This window comes from Oncorhynchus nerka, linkage group LG6 (assembly GCF_034236695.1).
Source record: "Oncorhynchus nerka isolate Pitt River linkage group LG6, Oner_Uvic_2.0, whole genome shotgun sequence".
Lineage (NCBI taxonomy): Eukaryota > Metazoa > Chordata > Actinopteri > Salmoniformes > Salmonidae > Oncorhynchus > Oncorhynchus nerka.
This window is the reverse complement of record NC_088401.1, coordinates 59,486,198-59,512,854: the sequence shown is the minus strand read 5'-3', so window position 1 is coordinate 59,512,854 and position 26,657 is coordinate 59,486,198. Positions and strand designations below refer to the sequence as shown.

Genomic DNA, 26,657 nt, shown 5'->3' with positions numbered 1-26,657 from the left:
GGGGACTGGTGCACAAAAAATAGATGGCTTCATGAGGTAGGAAAATTATGTGGATATATTGAAGCAACATCTCAAGACATCAGTCAGGAAGTTAAAGCTTGGTCACAAATGGTTCTCAAAATGGACAATGACCCCAAGCATACTTCCAAAGTTGTGGCAAAATGGCTTAAGACAAGAAAGTCAAGGTATTGGGAAGGCTACCCGAAACGTTTGACACAAATTAAACAAATTAAAGGCAACGCTACCAAATACTAATTGAGTGTATGTAAACTTCTGACCCACTGGGAATGTGATGAAAAAAATAAAAGCTGAAATAAATCATTCTCATTACTATTATTCTGTGGTGATCCTAGACCCCAAGCATACTTCCAAAGTTGTGGAAAAATGGCTTAAGACAAGAAAGTCAAGGTATTGGGAAGGCTACCCGAAACGCTTGACACAAATTAAACAATTTAAAGGCAATGCTACCAAATACTAATTGAGTGTATGTAAACTTCTGACCCACTGGGAATGTGATGAAAAAAATAAAAGCTGAAATAAATCATTCTCTTTACTATTATTCTGTGGTGATCCTAACTGACCTAAAATATGGAATATTTACTCAAATTAAATGTCAGGAATTGTGAAAAACTGAGTTTAGACTACAGTATGAATTTATGTGTGAAATCCAGATGTCAACATCTGTCTGATTACTCTACTAAAAGTGAAGCTGTATTACAAATGCCACAGGGTTAGATTTGGTTTATTCTGGTAAAAGGTATAAAAAACAGACAGATAAAAATGGACAGATACGTTGATCTTAACAAGCCATAACTAAACAACCACTATGAACTGACATGCATCGTACGTATCAAGAATCCTTCAAATAGCAAATCAAATTACAAGTACTCTCATGAAATTGTCCAATGCCTTTCTTCCTCCTGTCGACTTTCACACCATGCAGCCCAAATATAATAAACATGTAAGATCCAATTGCAGTTAATGGAGCATGTGGTTCATTGATCGTTTTTCTCAGTGAGTGATGAAATGTCTTTAATAAACTATTTCTATTCTCTTGACTTTTTACTCATAATTGGGTTAACAACAGTGTCTTATCATTCCACAGTCAATACACTTACCAAGACATCAAATTTAAGAGGGTTCTTGACTAGCAGTATATTTTCCAGTACAGTATTAACAACTAACTTCGCTAGAACATAACAAGACCAAAACATAACGTGTTTACAGGATAAAAAAACAAAAAAACAATGCTAAACTAGAGAGAAATGTTCAAATGAACACGAAATACTAAAATACAGAAGCCAGAACCAGAGGAGATTGAAAAACCATAATTACACAGATCTACATTATTCTGAAGCTGCCATCATAGCACATTTAATTGTACGGACTATTTACAAACAACAATGTCATCAGGATTTATACAAACACAATCCTTCAAGGAACAGTTAACTAAAAATACATGATAAAAACATAATTTCCGAACTTACCTAGGCTTCCGTCTATCAACCCAGTTACTTCACAAAGCAACGGTAATGAAATCATGCACTTAATTACTACCGATCATCTTCTGGGGTGATATGGTTCCTTTGTAATGTTTATCCTAGCATTGCCACAAATGATACTAATGGACATGCTAAGAATGCTAACCAGCTCTGGTTAGCTAACTGAGCTAACCAGATGCTGGTGAAATTAACTAAATAACCCACATATGCATCTAAAACTGGGTCGACAGACAACAGCCTATGCAATTTGAAAATTATGTATGAACTATTCCTTTAATAGGCTGGGTCATATTTAACATATAAAACAGTTGGCAAAACATCCCCATAGTTCAAAGGCCTATGGTATCCTGATGGGCACCAACAGTAGGCTAACAACCAGTTCTTTTAGCAGGGGTGACATTGTTACACGTATTCACTGATGCTCTTAGTAAGGGGTTTAAACATTGCACCTTCAATGTTCTTGGGGAAATAAAAGCATAGAGAAAGCAAAACGTATCTAATGTAACTGTAAGAAATACAATTACTTATTTCTTCTCTGTTTTCAATGTTTGTACAAAGTTCCAGAGGTCTCTAACCACCTGTATGAGAGAGAGAGAGACTAATTATAATGCATCCAAATGACGTGCTGCATAGCAGAGAGTTATGAGTCCATGACTCACTTTTACTACAGAATGCCTTTAGTGGGCGCCTTGCCTGGGGAACAATGAACTGAGACGGCATTTAGGGGTACAAGGGGTTGGGTGGGGGCAATAGTACATACCAGAAAGAATGACTAGGAGTCTGACACATCTCAAAGTCTTTGGCTTTGGAACCAAATCGCTTCCACAGATGTGTTCTACACACTGGGATCAAGCCTCCCCTGACCGCACCTTGCAGTCTATAGAGTTTTCACCTGCACAAACAACTGCTGCTGCTGACAGCACAATCTTAATGGAGGCCTTAACATGTCAGGCTGTGGGATCTCAAAGGCTTCCTCATTAATAAAAAGAGAACCTGGTTTGTGACCCTTCCTAGCGCACACACACACACACTTGAATGCACACACATTCACACTCTTGCACATACACACACACAATAAACGCACACACGCATTCCCATTTAAACGTTTTTTTTTTTTTTGACGTAAACATTCCAATTGTTCCCAGAAACTAAACTGGGATATAATGGTGATTAGTGAATACCATCTTGGCACCATGTGGTGAAGATAAAAGGACTCTTTTACTTAAATACTCCAAGTAAACTACAACTAGGTGCTGCAATGACGTGAGTAAAAACAATCCTAAATGTACATAGAGTCCCTGCGTTACGTCAGCATTTCTAAGAACAGGTAGTACTAGAGTCCAGTAGCCCTAAATCCATCTAGAGAAATATTCCTTCACTTAGTCAAAGACCTTGAACATGTGAGAGACTGGTACCATTCGCATACCTCCGGTCCGTTCATTAGGGCTACAAAAGACACTTGGTAGAGAACTACGGCAGTAAATCAATGGGGAAGACTTTGCCTCAGCAGGTCTACTCCCATTCTATCCCTTAAGAGACCGCAGACCCAACATGAACATATTTCACTGCAACAAAACTATCTGAAATAACTGGGACATGTTGGGAAAAACATTTTGTTTTTAAGCTAGGTGTTATATATTTTAAAATGTATTCAGCAATTAATGGCAATCGTTATCTAAACTACTGCAATGCTGCTGCTGCTACAAAAAACGATTTCACTACCAAGACAAGAAAAATACTTACTTTTTTGTCTGACATCCTGAAAGCACTTTTGGCATAGTTTTCAAACTTCTGCTCGGTCTTTGGAAAAGGTTTTCCCTGATGGAAAAGAGACAGTAAATATGTTTAATTTGGGTGAGACATTAAATCAAACTGGAGGGAAAACAACATTATTACCAATATTACATAACATGTATAGCCTACAATTCTGTATCATTCACACGAGGCAAATATGAGGTGGCGGTGTAAAGCTGACATGTGTGGTCCATCCAGTCTGAAGTGGCTGTAAGAGAAGAAGACAATAAACTAATCCCTCTGTATGACGTCATGGCTGTGTGAGCGCCAGTGGTCAGTACCCCACAACAGACCTGGTGGCCATTAGCAAGGTCAGAGGTTATTCGCACACACTCTGGAAGAGGTGTATCATGTGTTCCACTAAAGCTTCGCTGCAGCCTCAGAGGGGAAAAACAGGACATCCGTTTTCCCTAAATTGGTACTGCTGAATTGTCTTCAGAGAATACTTTTGTTACCAAGACAACTACGGCGTTTATGGCATGTTATGTCTGCAACCATGCAAAGGGAGGAATAACCACTATTAAAGATAACCCGTGGACTTTTGCTAATAGGCCCAGTGCAGTCAAAATTCTGTTTATCCTGTGTTTTGTATAATATAGTACAACAGCTGATGAAATGAACACTGTAAAACGATGAAAATATGTGATCAGAGTTATTTCCGGATAGTTGCTGGTTGGAAATACAATTTACACAGGACTTTCTAATCGGCATCATTTACATTAGTGGGGTTTTGGCTTGCCTGGTGACATCACCAAGCGGTATAAATTAATAGACCAATAACAAAGAGCGTTCTAAACATGTCTACCAATAGGTTTTCAGGTTACATATCCCTCCCATTAGGCCCCTCTTATAAGTGCTCACTCAGACCACTCCCAGACAGTCCTAGCAAAATGATTGCTCAAGAATAGTTTTTTGTTGATTTTTTTTTGTTTTTGTTGCATTTGAACTGAAAAACAATTACACTAAGGTACTTAATTGTTACCCATAAATGATTTGATATCGTGATAATCTGTTGCATTGGGCCTTTAAGATATGGAGCAGCATTTTCTCAAAGCTCTATGTTGGAAGCATGAAAACAACTGTGTTACCTCTTTGGCTGCCGACACTAGCTTGCTCTTGATTTCGGGCACGGTGAGAACATTGGATGGGCCAGCTCCAGACTTTTCCTTCTGCCTTTTTTCTTTTCCTCCCACTGGTGTCTGCAAGTCAAACAAGATCAACATCATTCACAGTATCATTCAGTGGTGTGCTTGTTCCAGTAACTAACCAGCCTAACTGAAAGGTTGACACTTAGGCTATGTCTAGATGGCTGTCAATAAGCACTAATCTCAATGTAGGCTACATAGGTTTTTAGTGTATTCCTCCGCCCTATAAGAAAACCACTGTCCATTGGCCAAAACCCTCCAAGTACATCCCGTCAATGTATCTATGAGTGACATCTAGGCCATTTGCACGATCCCAACGAGAGATGGACATGGTTATTTGAAAATTAAAGGGGACGTTAGTATTCGATTACTTGGGAGAGTATTCATTTATTAGCTGAAAAAAAAATATGGGCCTATTTTTAACAATGAAAAGGCTTTGTTTAAAAATTGCTACATAGCCTACAACGATAGACCATTACATTCAATTTTTAAAAATAAAACAACAGTTTTATGACAGTTTGTATGAGTGCGCCCCATAACGAAGACCCACCGGTAGCCTACACACATTTCACACGTGTAGCGTTTTGTTACTCTCCAATCACAGCGGCACTACAGTCAGAGGGCATGTGTAGCAAGTGAAGTGGGAAATTTCTAATAAATGCAAAATGGAATTAAAATTAGGGAATTAAGTTGGCTAAATGAGAAGGAGTAGGCAAAAATTATCAACCAACGTAGCCTCAATTAGCCTTGCTACTTTACCTATCCTGTTAAACTCTGACTCCCACTGGTGGCATTTCATAGACAACGCATAATATTGTATATTATCCTCATAAAGTACACTTCGGTCTTAGAGAGGTACGAACTGTGGGATTCAGATAAATGTATCAGAAACAAATGTGACTCCTACAGAGTCCGAGATAGAGCAGACCAAAAAACCCTGAAATGTAGTTTAATTAAGAATGGGGGTGGGGTCCCCCAATTGTCCCCGTGGAATAAGAAATTTGAAGGTCTAGGTTTGAGATAAAATATGTCAACAATGTCTGTTCCAAAAGGATTTTAACAAATACATTTAAAAAATGTCTGACCTTTTACCTAATGGAGGTGCAGGGCTTGTGCAATGTCATAAAGGAATGATTTACATATATGAGGAGGAAGCTGAAGTCTCTACCTATCCATTGATGTAAATATATCACCTGTCTGGCAGTAAGATTTGAGTTTGATTTCCAAAAAGACAAGACCTGTAACTTTCAAATGATATGTCACTTTCTATTATCTGTTGAACATTTTCTCACCGGGCTCTGTACAGGGCCCAGAACGACCACTCAGAGTTTAACAGGCTAGCTAGCTGGCTAACTAACTGGCTACTGTAGCTAGCTAGTTTCTTTACAATGATTTGATGCAGTCAAGACAGGTACTAACAGATGGGATAACCTATTGCAGCAACAAGTTTGTCTAACTCCTAGCGCAAGTCAGTTCGGCTGCTTTCACTATCTCTCTTCCTCCGTGCCACACAGACTGTCACACGCCGGCCACTGCTCCTCTCTCGCCCTTCCCCCAGCCTTCTGCTGAAACAAGCAGAGCGCAGTGCGCTGGCTCGCTCTCGCTCTCTCGTCACGCAAGCAAGTCTCCAATTAAGTTTTTTTTTTTTTAAATACAAAATTTCGACAAAACGGATATCAGGAAAAATATCATTATTTGAATAGTGAAATAATTTAAAATGCCCATCCCTATTCCCAACTGGCATCAAGTCATTGGTTGTAGCTCATGAATTGGCCAGCCCAGGCTGTGCTCAGTGCACTGGTTCCAGCCCCTATCCTGACCTATTTACTGTGAGTGAGAAAGGTTCCTCTATTGGGGTGAGCGCAACCAGCTGGAAGGGGATTAAAGCAAACACACACCACATTCTACCCTAATTACACCACCTTTTGACAAATATGGTGGGTACAAATTATCCTTTTATTGCTTCCAAGCAGTCGAGGGCAAGCCCAGACTTTAGCGTTGAGCAACAGAGCTCTGGGGAGGGTTGTTTGCCAAGAGGAGCAGAAAAAAAATTTGTTTTTCAGTGGCAGGTTAACTCCCCCAGACTGACACTGTGAAACGGGTCACTATCTCATGAGAAAAGCAGCGACCGCTTGTTCGCGTTTCGCGAAATGTTTTTGCGCTATGGCTTAGTGTGAAAAGCAACCAACGAACACTTCTCATGAACTTTTTTGTACGGCAAGAGAAGTAATATTGAGTAATATTACGAACTCAGAGGCCCTATATAGTGGTGAGAGACTTTATCCCCTCATAGCAATTATGTAAGCTGACATTTGATTGTCATAAATGTCACTAGTTTCCTTTTTTTGTGTGTATGTGTGTGTGCATACAGCGTGTGTGAGCCTCACAGAGCTCTCCACCAACATAGCATTAACAGGGCTACAGGTGTGTCCAGAGCCGGGCGGACTTGGCCCCAGAGGTCCTCAATTAGGAGTGTGTGAGTGTGACACACTTTGACACGCCATACGCCGCCGCGGCTGCATGTTACACAAGCAGGGAGCCTGTTCCTACATGCCGGACCGGCTGGAATCCACTGTGATTGCAGGGTTTCATTGACGGCTGGGGCTGTGTTTGAAACTAGGGGAGAGGGACCTTGTTGGAGAGGCTTTCTGTCACACGACTGAAGAAATAACTAAAAGAAAGAGTGCTTTTTATTATGACCATTTTCTAACATTTTTGATCCTAGTGAACACTTGACGGTTGCCTTAAAAAACTTTTTACCCGCACCAGCACCGTAGTACAGTGAAAATAATGACCAGCACCCGACCCAAACCCTCCTATCAGGGTTTTGTGAAGAGCATCATATTACCTCTCCAGTTGTGCGTATTAGCGTCTTGACGTTACAGTGGTTTCCCTTTACACTTGTACGGGTTGAAAATGGCAGATTTGGGCACTGATCAGAATCACCTTTAATTTACACATACGCCTAAATTGGAATGCAGTGGCTCTACATTAAAATGCTATACATTACATCACAGCTCTGGCTCTGCGCTTCACAGCGCTGTATGGGTTTTGACTGACAGCCGTTCTGAACTTCAACTCCGCAAGTGATAAAAAGTTGCCCCCATCCCTCCTGCTAATTGGGCAACTTTTGCACATTTTTATTGTCTGAGTGAGGGAAATGCTGTAAATTAAGAGGATTATAATAAATAACGTTTTGATGTCTTACAAGCAAGCCAAACACCCGTTTGTCCAAATGTGCACTTACATTACCATATCATAAAACTCATGTCACATACAGTCACTTCGGGAAGTATTCAGACCACTTGACTTTTGCCACATTTTGTTACGTTACAGCCTTATTCTAAAATGGTTTAAATTGTTTCCCAACTCATTAATCTACACACAATACTACATAATGACAAAACAAAAACAGGTTTGTAATTTTTTGGGGTAAATTATAGAAAATAAAAAACATTTACATAAGTATTCAGACACTTTACTCAGTACTTTCTTGAAGCACCTTTGGCAATGATTGCATTGAGTCTTCTTGGGTATGACGCTACAAGCTTGGCACACCTGTATTTGGGGAGTTTCTCACATTCTTCTATGCAGATCCTCTCAAGCTCTGTCAGGTTGGATAGGGAGCATCGCTGCACAGCTATTTTCAGGTCTCTCCAGAGATGTTCGATTGGGTTCAAGTCCAGGCTCTGGCTAGGCCACTCAAGGACATTCAGAGACTTGTCCTGAAGCCACTCCTGCGATGTCTTGGCTGTGTGCTTAGGGTCATTGTCCTGTTGGAAGGTGAACCTTCACCCCAGTCTGAGGACCTGAGTGCTCTGGAGCAGGTTATCATCAAGGATATCTCTGTACTTTGCTCCATTCATCTTTGCCTTGATCCTAACTAGTCTCCCAGTACCTGCCACTGAAAAACATCCCCACAGCATGATGCTGACACCACCATGCATCCCCATAGGGATGCTGCCAAATTTCCTCTAGACGTGATGCTTGGCAATCAGGCCAAAGAGTACAATCTTGGTTTCATCAGACTAGAGAATCTTGTTTCTCATGGTCTGAGTCTTTAGGTGCCTTTTGGCAAACTCCAATAAATAGGGCTGTCATGTGCCTTTTACTGAGGAGTGGCTTCCGCCGGGCCACTCTACCATAAAGACCTGATTGGTGGAGTGCTAGAGAGTGTTGTCCTTCTGGAAGGTTCTCCCATCTCCACAGAGGAACACTAGAGCTCTGTCAGAGTGACCACAGGTTCTTGCTCACCTCCCTGCTTTTTTCTCTGACATGCACTTTCAACTGTGGGACCTTATATAGACAGGTGTGTGCCTTTCGAAACCATGTTCAATCAATTGAATTTACCACAGGTGGACTACAATCAAGTTGTAGAAACATCTCAAGGATGATCAATGGAAACAGGATGGACCTGAGCTCAATTTCGAGTCTCATAGCGAAGGGGCTGAATACTTAGGTGAATAAGGTATTTCAGTTTTTTATTTTAATAAATCAGCAAAAATGTCTAAAAACCTGTTTCGCTTATTATGGGGTATTCTGTGTAGATTGCTGAGGATTTTTATTTATTTAATACATTTTGGAATAAGTCTGTAACGTAAAACAAAATGTGGAAAAAGTCAAGAGGTCTGAATACTTTCCGAAGGCACTGTACAGTGTCAACGTTCATGATCACTATGTTTGATGTACAGTTACAAGATTACATGGCATCATGCCCTGGGTTGTTCTGAATAGAATGAACCTGTGTTGGTCTATGTTGCATCTACTCCACATTTTCCAGGAATATTCTAATCATGTTACTGAATGTATCCAGAATACTTTCAGAATTTGTTATCAACAAATGAGACGAAAATTACAGTCAATGTAGAATTCACATAAAATCAACAGTGTAACAGTGTGTTTGGATTCAGTCTTGTCAGGTGAACTGTTGTGTCCTCAACTTTGGTCTAATAATTTCCCCATGATCTCCAAGCTGTTCTCTTTCAATTCCTACGATGGTCATGCATATGCTTTTCATATTTTCTCTGTTAGAAACATTTCAACTTAGCCCTATCCATATAGGCCAATTCAAACAAGTGTAAAAGGCTAATGAGTACATTTACATGGAGACTAATAATTCAATATAAAATTGATTATGGCAGTAGGCCGAGTATGGCAATAGTCAAGTAAACACCTTACTCTGCTTATCTTAAATCGGTCATAATCAAAGTAAGCATACACCGATTAAAACACCTGGTTCTGAGCAATCCCTCTAATTATTAGGACATGTAAACAGCTTAAATCGATGTCCCAGCGGTGCATTTGATCAGCACATATGCCAGCACCAGTAGCGCAAACGTCCCCCTCTGATGCACGAGTGAAGTGAGTTCGGAAAAACTGAAAGCACACATCTTAGAAAGAGCTTTCACATACAAACTACATATGTCAGAACTGAGAATCAAAACGGTATCGCAAAAATAACATGGCCACTGCGGTAGAACGTTTTATTTTAATTGGCGATTTTCTGCATTTATCAAAAGTCCCATCAGTAGCCTGATTTTAGATTTTTCGTGTGAAAAGGATTCTTATGGAAATCTTTCTTCATGCAAAGCATGTAAAGGTTTTAAACAAACTATTAAATCAATCCGGCTACGCACAATAATCATATCATTGTGTACATGTAACCGTGCTCAAGGCCGTCATTGAAAATAAGAATTTGTTCTTAACTGACTTGCCTAGTTAAATAAAGGTCAAATATATATTTTTTTAAATCAATAAATGATGGTGCATGATGTCAAAAGGTTTTGAAAAGACACTAAGTTGACTGTGCCTTTAAACAGCTTGGAAAATTCAAGAAAATTATGTCATGGCTTTTGTAGGCTAATTGACATAATTTGAGTCAATTGGAGGTGTACCTGTGGATGTATTTCAAGGCCTACCTTCAAACTCAGTGCCTCTTTGCTTGACATCATGGGATAATCAAAAGAAATCAGCCAAGACCTCAGAAAATTGTAGACCTCCACAAGTCTGGTTCATCCTTGGGAGCAATTTCCAAACGCCTGAAGGTACCACGTTCATCTGTACAAACTAGTATGCAAGTATAAACACCATGGAAACACGCAGCCGTCATACCGCTCAGGAAGGTGACACGTTCTGTCTCCTAGAGTGCAAATCAATCCCAGAACAACAGCAAAGGACCTTGTGAAGATGCTGGAGGAAACAGGTACAAAAGTACCTGTCCACAGTAAAACGAGTCCTATATCGACATAACCTGAAAGGCCGCTTAGCAAGGAAGAAGCCACTGCTCCAAAACCGCCATAAAAAAGCCAGACTACGGTTTGCAACTGCACATGGGGACAAAGATCGTACTTTTTGGAGAAATGTCCTCTGGTCTGATGAAACAAAAATAGAACTCTTTGGCCATAATGACCATCGTTATGTTTGGAGGATAAAGGGGAGGCTTGCAAGCCGAAGAACACCATCCCAACAGTGAAACACAGGGGTGGCAGCATCATGTTGTGGGGGTTCTTTGCTGCAGGAGGGACTGGTGCACTTCACAAAATAGATGGCATTATGAGGTAGGAAAAGTATGTGGATATATTGAAGCAACATCTCAAGACATCAGTCAGGAAGTTAAGGCTTGGTCGCAAATGGATCTCCAAATGCACAATGACCCCAAGCACACTTCCAAAGTTGTGGCAAAATGGCTTAAGGACAACAAAGTCAAGGTATTGAGTAGCCATCACAAAGCCCTGACCTCAATCCTATAGAAAATGTGTGGGCAGAACTGAAAAAGCGTGTGCGAGCAAGGAGGCCTACAAACCTGACTCAGTTACACCAGCTCTGTCAGGAGGAATGGGCCAAAATTCACCCAACTTATTGTGGGAAGCTTGTGGAAGGCTACCCGAAACGTTTGACCCAAGATAAACTATTTAAAGGCAATACTACCAAATACTAATTGAGTGTTTTTAAACTTCTGACCCACTGGGAATGTGATGAAAGAAATCAAATCTGAAATAAATCATTCTCTCTACTATTATTCTGACATTTCACATTCTTAAAATAAAGTGGTGATACTAACTGACCTAAGACAGGGAATTTTTGTGAATTTTGTGAAGATAGCAGCTAAAGAGGTGATGGGAGCCAATGACGATAGTATATTCAAAGTTAACACGTTCAAATTATATGTCACCCAGAATCACCACGGCAACATCAGTTTGTGTGTGTCCACAACAAGTGTGTGGATCCGGAAAGTGACAAGAGGCTTGTTGCTAATTCAAACCATTGTATTTGAAGCATATTGAAAGTAATGTGTAAACACAGATCATTACCTGAAATAATAACAGAGACTAGATACAGTATCTTGATTGTGGGATGAATAAAGAAACCTCTTTACAAAAGTAGACACGGGTTTAATAAGTAGATTGAACCGAAAGGTTAAAAAACAAGACCATGGTTCTTTTTTCTTCCCTTTGGAGAATGCAATCATTTTCTCTTTCCTCCGCAGAAATCGGCATTCATCGCACAGATCAAAGGTATCAAATTAGAGGACAAAAGAAACGCACAAATACACACACACACCCTCACACCTCCGACTCTAAAAAAAAACAATTGCCACTGGCTCCCGGCCAAGAAAAGTCCGGCGTATTTATTATTTGGGGGCGGCTCTCCACTTCCAAAGGACAGCTGTGGACCTGAAACAGCTGATAGATAGACAGAGCATGCTGTTTAATCTGCGCCAGACACTGATTACAGATGGGACATATGACTTAATCACTTGCACGCTAGCATTTCAGGTAATCGCTTGCCTCCGATTCAAACACATGGTCATGATGACACTTCTGCCGGCTAAGTCTGAGTGAGGTAGTAATTGTCCCTTTGGTGTCTTGTAGGAGGGCTTTGGAGCCTGGGTAAGGAGACAAAAGATGGTTCGCTGAGAAACTTCCGACTCCCAAGACTAAAAAAACGTTTTTCCCTCTCAACTTTATTCAAGCAGCACAATTGAAAAATCTGGAAAATTTGAGATGTGATTAAAATAATCGTTAACAGGTTGGCAAGACACAGATGCAAATTGAACTGGGTGTCCATCAGTTGCCAAAACTGACGATGTAGGTCTTCTCAGGAGAATCCCAGGCAGAGCATCTTACAGTTTTATGACTGTGGCGTCTGCTCGGAGGCATCATCACAGAGCAGGCAGCCTGCTTCAACTTCCATCAATCAAAAGCACTAACACACCATAGATGACTCAACTTTAGACCAACAAACTCAAATGACAGTCATATCGACCCATTTTCCTGGAACCAAAAAGCGTGGACAACGGGACAAAGAGTTAATAAATATGGTGAGAAAGGTACTGGCAAAGGATCTGACGAGCCACCCTAATGACCAGTCACCTGCACTAAGAAAACGCCTGCTTCCTCTGGGAGAAACCTGCCTGCTGCCCCTGACATCAAACACTCATAATGAGAGCAATTGGGAGAAGGTGTGTCCAGGAAGCGAGGGGTGTGAGGAGGCTGTGGAGAGGGGTGGAGGGGTGGCTGAGGGAAGGGGGTCGGGGTTAGGTAGGGTGGGACTGGGGGGTTAAACTGGCAGGAGGCCAGGGTTTTCCCTAAGCCTAGTTAGTTTCCATAAACTAACTAGGCTTCTTTTCATTTAAAATATTCAATTCGCTTGTCAGAAAAGTTTATATAGCCTGTTCCCGCTAGAATGAACGATATGCATGTTCTAGTGAGCTACTGACAGGACAGGCGCCTGTCAGTCACAAAGCGAGCGATGATAGGGGAACACTGCTGGTTTGTCAGTCTGCTGTCTGTCCTGCCTCTCGGTACTGGTTAATTTTGTGCACTGGGGTTGCAGTCAAATGTATTTTTACAGAAGAGGGAGAGCATGATGCTTCTTCATCGTCTACTGTGAGTGAATTTACACGTCCCATGTAATGTAAATGTGTACGATGAGTTCATAAAAGGTGTCGATCTGACTGAATAAAGGAAATCTCCTATGTCTCTTTGATATTCATAAATCATACAACGTAGTTATATGTCCATAGCTTCTCATCGGGACAATAAACCAAAGATCTTGTTTTTTATTTTCCTAGGATTCAAAGCCCATGTCAAGACATGCCAATGACTCGTCAGTGATCTCTAAAGTGACTCGTCAGTGATCTCTAAAGTGACTAGTCAGTGATCTCTAAAGTGACTCGTCAGTGATCTCTAAAGTGACTCGTCAGTGATCTCTAAAGTGACTCGCCAGTGATCTCTAAAGTGACTCGTCAGTGATCTCTAAAGTGACTCGTCAGTGATCTCTAAAGTGACTCGTCAGTGATCTCTAAAGTGACTCGTCAGTGATCTCTAAAGTGACTCGTCAGTGATCTCTAAAGTGACTCGTCAGTGATCTCTAAAGTGACTCGTCAGTGATCTCTAAAGTGACTCGTCAGTGATCTCTAATGTGACTTGTCAGTGTAGCCTAGTGATGGGTTGTTTGCAGAAGAATGCCTCTTTTTGAACAGGTCTTCAAAGTGAACGCCGGGAACTGAATCGCTACCATTGTTTTTTTCCCGGCAGATAAATTGTGAAAAAACGTGATGAAGATGTTGAATCATCACTGCAGGAACAATTGGTAGTGGAGAAAGCCTCAATCTTCTCCAAAAAATGATAAAAGTAAAAAGACTGAAGGTTATAAAAGCTATTGATACTAACTCTTCAACCATACCCACTCAGCCCCTACACAGGAGGCCATGCGTCATCTTCGGCCCTACTCTCCTCCCTTTCAGCCTCTAACTCCCACTGTCCCCCTTCCTCGACCCTCCCCTCCTGCTCTGTAGCAGAGTGACTCTGCGTGCTCACTGAACAGGGCTGCGGGCAGCTGAGCGGAAATGGAGGAAAACTAAACCCCCCCATCCCAGAACTCCCTGGCTGGCAATTTTTTTTATTTGTCTGGTTACTCCATGTACTTAGGGAAAACACTGCGGAGGTTTCGGAGGTTAGCCTGTTGGTTAATCCCCACTAGCATTTTAACAACGGCTGTCGTGACGTGGTGAACAGCGACCATTACAGAATTAGCTAGATTAGCAAGCGTTTGCTCTACCATACCGCACGCTGCCTCGAGGGCTACGCACCACCCCGGGTGATTAGCATAGCAAGTCTCACCTCACCTCATCTCACCGCATTAGTGTCTGACATCACGTACAAAGGGTACAGTTTTCAGTCCGAAACAACGTGCTGTGAGGATTTTGATCATTTCTTGCCATGACAGGAAGTGTTGAAGGCGTCTTTCCTGACATATTGTTAGAGAGAAAATGAGATTGAATTTTTGAGACACTGCTATGAAGTTTTTAATATCTAAATGAGAGGTTCACATAAATGAATGTAAGTACATTTGTAATTTGATTAAGGCAAAAACAACCTGTAGCTGTTCGAGTCTATAGTCTATTTTATGTCAACACAAGAGAGAAATGACTGCGACAAAAGGTCACTGCTACTGTTTCAAGTTAAGCTAGACTCATTTGGGGGACTACGTGGGTGGGTGGAGGGGCTGATTAGGGCATTCTTAAGGAGGGGTGGAAAACGAGAAGGTTGCAAAGGTGGGAGGGAGGGGTGTTTTGGCTTCAAAGGTGGTCTGCAACTCAAAACGGTAGGTCAGGCCGAGAGGTCGTGGTCTTAAACCCCATCCTGGGAAACGTGTTCAGGGGTCAGATGTGTTTGTTTAACACAGAGAGAGTTCAATCCTCGGGTTTGTAAGGCCGCTGTCCAAGAAATTCCACCTGAGTAATTAAGCACCAGTCTTGAGCTAATTGCTACTTGGATTAATCACATTCTTTTGCAGTTCTTTAATTAAATGCAGCTTGTTGAAGGTTTGGCAAGTACTTCTGGAACAGTGGTCTTATGAGCAGACACCTCTTACATAATAAGCATGTGTCTTATTGTGAACATTCAAATGTGACTGTGTAACTACTACGGAAATACATAGGTATTAATACGATTTATTTACAGAAAATGTAGTCTCTTGTGACAAACTTAACATATATGTGGCTAGGGCATGCAGGATTTTCTATACTGTCCCCCATGAACAGCAATTTCATGGAACAAACAGCTGATGTGTATGCTCTATGCGCATCACAACTCCTATATGCTGAAAGATATCTTCCATTTTTCATGTTCAACAGCATAACACTGTTATTAAGATTCTTCTCTCTAAACTAGCTGGCAGATAACATGTGTTTTCCATGAGTTTATTTTGAAGCCTAGACCACAAATGCACCTTTAAACTGTCTGCTTTTGGACTGCCCCTTTAAACTGTCTGCTTTGGAACTGCCTAACCACAAACAACTCTTTGGAATCTCTCCTTGCCTCCTCAGCTCCAGGCCTATTTTGGAATCACATGATCTTATCCAATAGTAGGCTGGACAATAGAACGAGTCAAAATTCACTCAAGGCTGAAAAATGTCAAAAGAGCGTTGGCTAAGCTGGAACACTAGTGCGCGCCCATAGCAAATGAATGGAATGGAACGTTGGCAGTGCCTGTTTTGACTGGAGTGAACCTTAGAATTCCATTTAGCCTAAATGGCACCAAAAAATGTATCCCTTTTTATTTTACCACTACAATCTGTTCGTAGGACGAAACTGAAAAATAACAACCTGTGTAGAAAGTAAACATCCGTACCTCGAAGGTGCCAAGTGCGCTTATGTCTGCATAACAAGGAAGTAGGAACAAATTGTAACTTCTGACTATTTTTGGTGTAGCGTTTGATGACAATGGAATACACTGCCCAGACTTACATAATTAGAAAGAGGAGATTCTCATGATTAAAATAGTGTCCCATTTATTTAAAAAAAGGAAAATATACACACTGCGAGATATTTGGCGAAATAGGTAGACATACCTATATTTCCCTCATAGAAAACAATGGGACGACCTCAGAATTCCATGAGTAATTTTTAGTTGTTGTTTACATTTGAACTACCAGCAACGTGGGCAGGTCTCATTGCAATAGCAAAGCAGACATTGTGGCGTAGATCAATAAGCTGGAAATAGAACGTTCGGAAAGCGAGTTGGTGCTCAATAGAACTAATAGGAGCTGGCAGGGTGAAAAATGCCCTAAAATAAGGCCTGTTTATTCCGTGATTACTTCAAAACTACGGCAAGCAGCTGGGACATATGGTAATATTATGAAACTGGGCTCCACGGCGGATGCAATGAACTAGTTTTTATCAGAAAAAACATTGTTAAAATGTCAGGTGTCCAGCCTACCCATAGATTGAAAACTCTACGATTCACCAGCCAAATGAAAATACCACTTTTGGGAGCAGACACCAGTGCTTCATTTGGATGAGAGTAATTACTCTGGTTTCATGTTGGTCTAAAGAGGTCTAAACAGGTGTAAGAGTTGACCTACCTTGGTTTGAGGTTTAGCTGATGGTCCCCATTGTTTCCCTGGAGAGCCATTCTGCGCCCATGTCACACTTTTCGGCTTCTTCCCCAAAGGCTCCGGGCTCTGAGAGACAACGGAACTAGTTAGGAGACATGCAGGAAGCACCATACAAAATAGAAAACCCAATTTCCACTAATCTTTTAATTTGGGATGACGACATGTTGACAGCAAAAACGTGTTGCCGTTGTCAAAATAGACTGCCTGCCTGTCTATATAAACTACTTCAGTCAGATCTTCAAAAGGAGGGAAATGGGAAATTAGTAAAATAGTGTATTGGGGGAACAGTAATTAGTATGCTCGCCATCCTCTCAGTGTTTCAACCCAGGAAGCGTATTAATACCCATGCTGTCACTGCTCATCACTATAATGCAGTATGAGCATGACAAAGAGTTAAGAGAGCAAAGAAAAGAAGAGGAAGTAGAATAAAGATGTGTGTCTGTAGGGGGGATAGCAGAATAAATCAACAGGTGACAGAAAGGCTCAGCTGTCATCTGGCCCTGGGGCTACAATCAGTGCTCACATCAGGTATGTGCATCTGCCTCGCTTTCATCTCTCTCGGCCTGGCACAGTTCAAATCACAAACACACACAACGATACACAGCCACACAAACACACACACTGTTCTAAGACAAAGGCCAAGTGCGATGAGTAACTGTTGGACAAGAGAAGGGGGGCGGTGTGTGAGAATAAAGTGAGGAATGAAAGCGAAAGATAGACAGCAGGAGGACAGAGGGACAGGACATGTAGACCTAGGTAAGTTATCAAGGAGAGGGGGCAGGGGCGGGGGGTTAAGGAAATGGGAATTCCCAAGCCTAGACGTGTGGCTGTGTTAATCAAGTTGTCTTTACTGCGTCTCGCTTTGCACGGTGCTGGTGAAACAGTGAGTGTTCAGGTAGATTACAGAGGAGAAATCCGATCATTATACCCGCAGACCCTGTGTTTTAGTCTCGAAAAACCAGATGGGTACTAGAGGGAACAAGATGAAAAAGTTTCCCCGCTTCGTCTCCAGCAAAATGGCCGCCGGTCAGCGAGTGCAAATCAGAGCACTAAAAACATGTCTAGTTTACCAGACTTGCAATAATAACAAGAATTTGACAAAATGGTCTTTGACACTGATACTCAATACAACAAATGAGACTTGATGTAAGACAATAAAATATGCCTAAAACATTTTACATTATGTTGTGAAACATCTTATCCTGTGTCTATTCCAAGGTCTGGTGTTATGTGTCACAATCCTAGCTATCTAAGATGACATAATACTACTTGTTGGATCTCCTATTGGCGCTAGTCTACATGGACAAGTCTTTGTCTAACATGACACCTAGTGGACATATCAGGTACATCATCTATACCCAGTGTCATTAGTCAAGGTCTTGTGGTCGCTACGTTTGTGAACAGAGAATAACAGGGCTTACTTTCTTTATGGTTGGTTTGGCTGGAACTTTCTGTACCTTCACCTCACTCTCATCTTCATCACTATCGTCGTCATCATCACTACAATGAATAGAACAAGAACATCTATTTGTCAGGCTATCTAATGGTGGCCCATCAAAAGCACATGACGCAAGACACACCAAACAACCAAAAATACAAAATGCGAACATTCATACTCGTCGTCATCTTCATCGCTATCATCATCATCATCTGACTCCATTTTCAGTTTCTTCTGCAAAGGAAAATAAACACAATGTATGTAAAACTGTTGTTAACAAGGCCTGATGTATGCAGTTGAATACAATACAATATATTTCTCCCATTATGTGCCTGTTGCATGAGTTAACACAGCAGGAGGAACATACCGGAGCAGGACGCTTCCCTGAGGTCAAGCTTGACAGCCTCTTCACAGGTGATGTGTTGTTTTCCTCCTCTTCCTCATCAGAGTCCTTCACACCTACAAGTTGAGATTAGGTTACGCATTCAGCGCTGATATCTTGTACTGTCACAATGTCACCTTATATCAAGCCCGAAGAGAGTATGCAAACAACTAAACCAGCAGACTGCAAATAAAAGAGTCACTCACTGACAAAATGCTGTCCACTGATGTACACTGGTCCACAGCCAGACTGGAGACGGAAGGTTACTGGAGGGGTGATCTCAAACCCTCCTAAACTCACCTGCCAAACAGGGGAGAGCATTAGAATGTGGAACAAAAGGATCAATATTTTGAATTGTTTCACATTTATGAGCAGCTGAAACTATCAAACGTAGAAGTATGTCACAAATGACATCAGAGAATGTAAATTAAACTAGCCTTTTCCCCATGGGGAAGGAATCCCATGGATCTGCTAGCAAAAGGGTCTTATCAAATGCTCTAATGTATTACCATATTAAAATCAAAACATCTATTCACTTGTATCTGCTTGTTTACATTTACATTACATTTAAGTCATTTAGCAGACGCTCTTATCCAGAGCGACTTAAATATAAAAGTTGTGGGTGCAGCCGGTTGTGAATGTGAATTCCTAAGTGCCAGGCCATTGTTCTGGTGGTGATGGTAACCAAACAAAACACAGGTGTAGGTATTAGAGTAACTACTGTTGAAGTGTTCAGGTACTGATAACTTCCATAAAGTGACGCAATTATCCACTCACAGCTAGTGTTTTCAAGCCTGAATCAGAACCAAAACACACACAAGCCCAGCAGCAGCCAACAAGCCAAGTATGTTACAACAATAGAAGTCAGAAACGGCGACAGTGTTCTCTGGACCTCTGGATCAGGGCGGCAGTCAGATTTTTTCCATTTAATATGCAGAAACTGGATTACTTTAGGACAGGGATGGGCGACTAGCGGCCTTTTTTAGGATCGTGGATCAATCCCCCCCAAAAAACAAAATGTTTTGGGGGAATTCAGTCAGGGTCTCAACTTACTGCTGAGAGTTAGAATATTAGAATACACAAGCTGCAATTTTGAAATGTGGTTATGCATCACTTTTTTATCTTGTGTCAGTCACAGAGCACTTTTTATTTATTGGTAAGTTAGTCTAGCTGGGGGCCCCCCATTACTCTCACTCAGATATCATTTTATAAACTGCAAAGATTTCTCTCCACCCTATGGCAAAATGTGTAGAATTGCAGGAAATTAGCTGTAAAACTGCACATTTTTCTCTCCACTCCATGGACAAATTTGTAGAATTGTATGAAATTAATTATAAAATAGCTTTTTCTCCGCCCTATGTTAAAATGTGTAGAATTATAGAAAACTTGCTTTAAAACGGCAATATTTTATTATTATAAATTGTTTTGGTGGGCTCCCCCCCAAAAAATGTCACTTAGGTCCCCAAAAGGCTAGGGCTGGCTCTGACTGCATGTGTGGGTATAGATGTGGGTGCATAGACCCCCAAGCCACTGCATCCCCACATGAGTTCAGATTTTTTTGTGGCCCCCACCCCCATCAAAGTTGCCCATCTTTGCTTTAGGAGAAACCAGGCTGACATCATGGAGAATTAGCCCATCACTGGCATGGCCTTGTCATAATCCAATCAAATTGTATTTGTCACATGCGCCGAAGACCTTACCGTGAAATGATTAAGCCCTTAACCAACAATCCAGTTCAAGAAATAGAGTTAAGAAAATATTTACTAAATAAGAAGCGTAGGTCGCCATCTCTATAGCCACAAATGTAGCGTGAGGAAAGATAGTAATAGGTTGTGTGGTTCATTGAATCCAGCCCAGTGTTGTGACTTGGGTCATGGCCAAAAATACCTGTAGCATCTGTGTAGAAACACTGTAATTACTACAGTAACAACACGTTATTTGAGTAATTGCATGGTAATGGAGTGGAGTGTTTTTCGCTATTACAAAAGTGGAATAAGGGACAGGGTTAAAAGAACATTCCTAAAGCTTAAGGTGAGTAAGAGCACGAACTAGGGCGATTCATCATTCTAAAACACTCACAGAGGGCAGCACGGACGGCTTCAGCACAGCCAGTGGAATTTTGGTGGTCTTTCCGTCGTATGTGACGCCCTCGATCTCCACCGTATGAAACTTATCCTCGGCCTCCGCACCCAGGCACACCTGCAACACCAACAGCTGTTTCACAGATATGATATTGTATGTTTTTCCATGTTGGAACACGCCAACACCCTCCAGTCTCCCTCATTTGTCTGTCAATCACCATCTTTGCTTGGTGGCAAATAGGGAGAGTGACTGAAAGAATGTTACAATGAGGATATCTATTTAGAGGAGAGGAACGGGGTCATTTGCAAAGGTAGGAAAAGGAGCAGAAAACAAAGAAAAACATTGTCTGTTGACGAATATGTTATTCCTTTAAATACACATCAAAGAACTGTGACTAGTAAAAATCTCTACTCATTATGTTGACAAAGGTGAACTTGATATTGTGGTGTACTGGTACAAAGGGATTTCTGTTATTTTCCAAAAGTAATGAAACAAAAGGAAAACAGGTGAAATAGACTAGATATTCCATTAAGTTTCCATTGTATTTGTCCCACAAAAAAAATTAACAGGTGCCAGTCTGCACAGGTGCAAAGACAAATATACTGCAGAAAGTGTCAAAATAAATAGACTTGATGAAGAATATTTAAGAACATACAGCTAGCTGAATTATTAAAATTAAATTACCTCACAGTAACGTTAGTTGTAGCATAGTGAAATGCATCAGTTGTCACGACCTAATACATTATTATTGTTTTAAAACGCCATGATGAAATGTTGGCCAAGTAGCTAGCTAGCTACAATATTATGATATTCTGTAATGGAAACTCGATCTCAGAACTGGCATCAAAATCTTACTGCTTTGAGTGACAGCTGATGATCCGCATCATCGTCCTCCACCTCGACTTTGAACTCCTTTTTGTCCGATTTGAGTGCACAACCTGATGTTCACAACACACAGGTTAGCAAACTCTAAGCAAATAGCTGTAGACATTCTACATTGAAAACAGAAACATAACAGTATCATTGATAACAAATTAAGCTAGCTAGCCTGCTAGCTTGCTAGCTAACAAAAGAGGGTATTGCTGAATTGGCGCGAGAAGCTCATATGCATTGCTAGCTTAATATAGATATTTGGTGTGTTTGGGAGAGTTATAGCTATGTAACAAAGTACAAATGTCTGCTATTACTAACTGTGCACTGAAATTTATCGTGGCAGTACAGACGTGCTCACCAAATAAATACATTTGAGGTCTGGTTAAATCTGGGACGCTATCCTCCGCCATTTTCCCCCTGAATGTTATTGTTCTGTTCCGTAAAGGCAAGTGACAGCTCAGGTACCCAATGGGATAGCTAAAAGGGAGTTGTGGAAATCATATTCGTCCAATCGAATCAAAGCCTGGGTGGGACAAAAAGGGGGAACCCCACTGTGGTTTATGTCCAGCAGATGGAGACATTGCAAAGGAACTATAAATAATCCTGTGATACTTGAGATTTGAAAATCTACTGTAGTATATGATATTGCTGTTTTGTAATGGTGAAACACTTGCCATTAATATTGGGTATACTGGGTATACTTTTATACCTGTGTAGTAACACTGTACATCTGTAGCCCTGAAGTGTTTTGAAAGGCTGGTCATGGCTTACACCAACACCATCATCCCAGAAACCCTAGACACACTCCAATTCGCATACCGCCCCACATATGACGCAATCGCTATTGCACTCCACACTGCCCTTTCCTACCTGGACAAAAAGAACACCTACATGATAATGCTAGTGATTGACTACAGCTCAGCGTTCAACACCATAGTGCCCTCAAAGCTCATAACTAAGCTAAGGACCCTGGGACTAAACACCTACCTCTGCAACTGGATCTTGGACTTCCTGACGGGACGCCCCCAGGTGGTAAGGGTAAGCAAAAACACATCTGCCATGCTGATCGTCAACATGGGGGTCCCTCAGGGGGACTTAGTCCCCTCCTGCACTCCCTGTTCACCCACGACTGTGTGATTTAGCACGACTCCAACACCATCATTATGTTTGCAGACGACACAACAGTGGTAGGCCTGATATCACCGACAATGATGAGCCTATAGAGAGGAGCTGTCCCTCAACTTGAGCACGACAAATGAGCTGATCGTAGACTACAGGAAAAGGAGGGCTGAGCCCCCGAATCACATCGACGGGGCTGTAGTGGAGCAGGTCGAGAGCTTCAAGTCCCTATGTGTCCCCATCAAAAACAAACTATCATGGTCCAAACACACCAAGACAGTTGTGAAGAGGGCACGACAATGCCTATTCTCCCTCAGGAGACTGAAAAGATTTGGCATGGGTCCCCAGATCCTCCAAAGATGTTACAGCTGCACCATCGAGAGGCTACTAGGTACTGGTTGCGTCACCGCCTGGTATGGCAGCAGCTCGGTATCCAACCACAAGGTGCTACAGGGGGTAGTGCGTACGGCCCAGTACATCACTGGGGCCAAGCTTCCTGCCATCCAGGACCTCTAAACCAGGTGGTGTCAGAGGAAAGCCCTAAAAATTATCAAAAACTCCAGCCACCCAAGTCATAGACGGTTCTCTCTGCTACCACACGGCAAGCGGTACCGGAGCGCCACGTCTAGGTCCAAAAGGCTTCTTAACAGCTTCAAAATCCAAGCCATAAGAGTGCTGAACAGTTTACGCTGCTGCTATTCGCTGTTTATTATCTATGCATAGTCAATTTACCCCTACCTACATGTACATATGACCTCAATTACCTTGACTAACCCATACCCCTGCACATTGACTCGGTACCGGTAGCCCCCGTATATAGCCTCATTATTGTTATCTTATTGTGTAACTTTTTTTTGCTTCATTTATTTAGCAAATATTTTCTTAACTCTTTCTTGAACTGCATTGTTGGTTAAGGGCTTGTAAGTACGCATTTCACTGTAAGGTCTACACCTGTTGTGTTCGGTGCATGTGACAAACACAATTTTATTTGATGTACTACAATAATATTGCTACTTTTGTCAGTGCACAGTATTGGAGTAGTGTTTGACATAAGGAGCTGTCCCTATTTCTCCAATTACATAAACCACTTGCTGTGCAAAAACAAAAATACTATCTACAACATGTTAATTCAGCGTTGTGTAAAAAAAACTGTTTCTACTAGGTACAAGACCAACCTAACTTAAAGTGTTGCAATGGGTCAAAAGAACAGGAGCAATTTTGGGGGGTCACATTATTTTAATGTATCTTCATTCCTATTAAGGATTTTGAAATGCTTGTGTCTTCTAGATCAATTAAGTGTTTATCGTTGGTTTGTCAGCTGTCCTGTTTTAAAAGAGATTTAGTGTCGCAACCTCATGCAGGTTCAAGGTGAAAAGCATTTATGCTACGACTCAATAGAAACAGAGCACACATTAAAGGTGACTGACCCATATCACACATATAGCTTAACTCAAAGAGATGCCTGTATTATCATACATCCAGAAGGAATGGCGGTGTTTCATGCATGTGTGAAAGAGCCTAAGGTTTGAAGTCTTGTTTTGTGTAGCGAAGTCTGCTCTGGCTTGTCTCAAGAGCCCTTTGTGCAGGTGATACATGGCCCCATGCACTCAACCAACACTTTTCTTCCAGGTACCCTGTGAATCATAAGAGGGAGCACTCTCATGTCACCACGATCAGGTAGCTCTGGACTGATGCCACAAAGACTACTGTCATTACGACAAGGCGACTCCGCCACTCCACAGGTCAGGTTGCACTTGAAGTGAAATATCATACTATACTAGCTTGTGTGTTAAAACACTGAAAGTTAATGCTATTTATTTCTCCAAGCAGAATGTCTCTGGTTTGGTGACAACAACACGCTTACTGTACACATGCCCTTAGTAGCTACATATACCTTTAGGACGACCCCAACTTGTAATATTAAATCCATTTTGTTTAATAAAAATACATTTTTAATTCAGTGAGAGAACTAAATTGCGTGGCTATTCTTAATAATTTAGTTAAGGACAAGATAAAATATATTTTGCCGATTAGATCTATTTAACAGGAAAACAACAAAGATCCCAATCTCCTGTGAGACCTATGGACTGGGTTTATTTAATCAGCAGCAGCATTTTGGCTTATCTTTGACGTGTGTTGACTTCTTCCCACCAAAGCGAATCTTCAGTACAAAACATCCGTGCTTCATTCAGAAGTTTTCATTCAGAAGTATTCATTCAGAAGTATTTTGAAGTCGTACACATGCTACTAAAGATGCCAGACCCCACTGAGGGTTGAGGAAGAGGGCAAAAAAACAAAAACCTTTTTTTTTCTCACACTCTCAACAGATTGAGTGTTGGAACCAATTGGAAAATGTAGAGGTCTTCGATACTTCTCTTTGAGTGTGAACCACTTGTTTATGTATTTAACTCGTCACAGGTTTCATTCACACAAAGGCAGCTGAAGAGGTTGGGTGAATGCTGGTATGGTATCCAAAGGAAGTATTTTATATAGGCTTTTTGACTGTAAATGGATCCAAAATCACAACTGACCATATAGTTTTTTTTGCTTTCGATACGCTTTAAGAAACTGGAAAAGGGGAATCTGTATTAATAGAAAGGGGTAGTCGCAGTTCTAACATATGATGTGTAGTAGTGTTTTGGTGCCCTGATTGAAAACAGAGTACCTGATAGGAATCCTGATGTACTTTGAACCTCTTGTTCTAGTGTGGTGACATTTTATTGGATACGGGTAAGGCGCTTTAGTGGAAAGGGTAAAAAAACATACTCAGCTTTAGAAAAAAAAGTTTTTAAGCACCTGTAGCAAAACACAATGCACGATTTTGAAAACAGTAAGGATGAGGTATTTTTGTAAAATGGGCCAAGTCACGTCTTAATGGTATCTGAGACAGCAGGATGAAAGAGGCCCATGGTCTGGGCAGAGGAAATGGGGGTTGAGTAGGCGTCACCTGGACAACTGCCTGCAATTGACAGGATCTCAACCAGGCGAGACACCCTCTAAACCGACAAAACACGCAGTCTCCGTGCAGAAAGGGTGGCAGACAGTTGTTTTGAACTATGGAGATCCTACTACTTGGGTAGACTGATGCTGTTGATATCACCAGAAAATGGATGTGGTTGAACGTGAGATTTTGCCAGGATTCTAACGTTGAGTTCCAGGGGGTGTTTTCTGGGCTTTTTGTAAACAGTACAACAAGGGAACACTACACAATGGAATAGTACTACTTCCTGGTGTAGGCAACCATCTGTGATCTACGCGAAGTAGAGAGAGTGATGCCTCATTTACAAACAAGAAAACTGCAGTTATAAAATGCCCCACCCTAGAGATCGATGTAGATTAGCAGTGTGTTGTACTTCCAGATAGGACATTTTTGTTTTGACTTGACATGGATGATAATGGAAGTTGACAACTGTCCAATGTCTCTAGGTAGACATGGATATTTGTGGATCACAGACCCCCAAGGTCTAGGGTTTTAGAACAAACTGTTCAGAAGACATCCCTCCTGGGCCTCGTTTCCCAGAGAATTCGCTGCGTTGGGTTAATTGTTGGATTCGGACTTTATGTGCATCACTAGCATCCAAGCAGTCTCACAGAAAAACATTGTTGTAATAAAACGTATATATTGTACCTCTCGCTTTACTGATAAGAGCACTCTATGCAAAACGTTTAACCTTTTCTGGTGTTATGTGAAACATGGCCTGCTGGTTTGGCTGTGGAGATGAAGTTGTCATAAGGATGGAATATTGGAATGAATTAGAAACACTGAAAGATTCCAATAAGTGTGGCATAGTCAACAACATCATGTTGATAGATTAGAGGACACTTAGGAGGTATGAAAACGTGTGAAACTGTGTGATTGCGTGAAATGTTGCAGTTATCTTTTCTGGTGAAAGAACAACAACAAAAGAGAGGCTTCCAA

General features: G+C 41.3%; 1 protein-coding gene across 1 annotated transcript; it reads right to left on the bottom strand.

The window, feature by feature from the left end:
• Positions 1-726: 726 nt before the first annotated feature.
• On the bottom strand, positions 727-22,059 carry npm1b (nucleophosmin 1b). Its single transcript, XM_029662217.2, has 11 exons — positions 21,978-22,059; positions 21,602-21,684; positions 20,744-20,863; positions 18,871-18,964; positions 18,650-18,741; positions 18,461-18,516; positions 18,266-18,344; positions 16,812-16,910; positions 4,385-4,495; positions 3,246-3,320; positions 727-2,080 (listed from the first exon to the last, which is right to left on the bottom strand). The coding sequence occupies exons 1-11, from the start codon at positions 22,027-22,029 to the stop codon at positions 2,027-2,029; spliced, it is 915 nt and encodes a 304-aa protein (XP_029518077.1). The 5' UTR covers positions 22,030-22,059; the 3' UTR covers positions 727-2,026.
• Between the last annotated feature and the right edge of the window lie 4,598 nt (positions 22,060-26,657).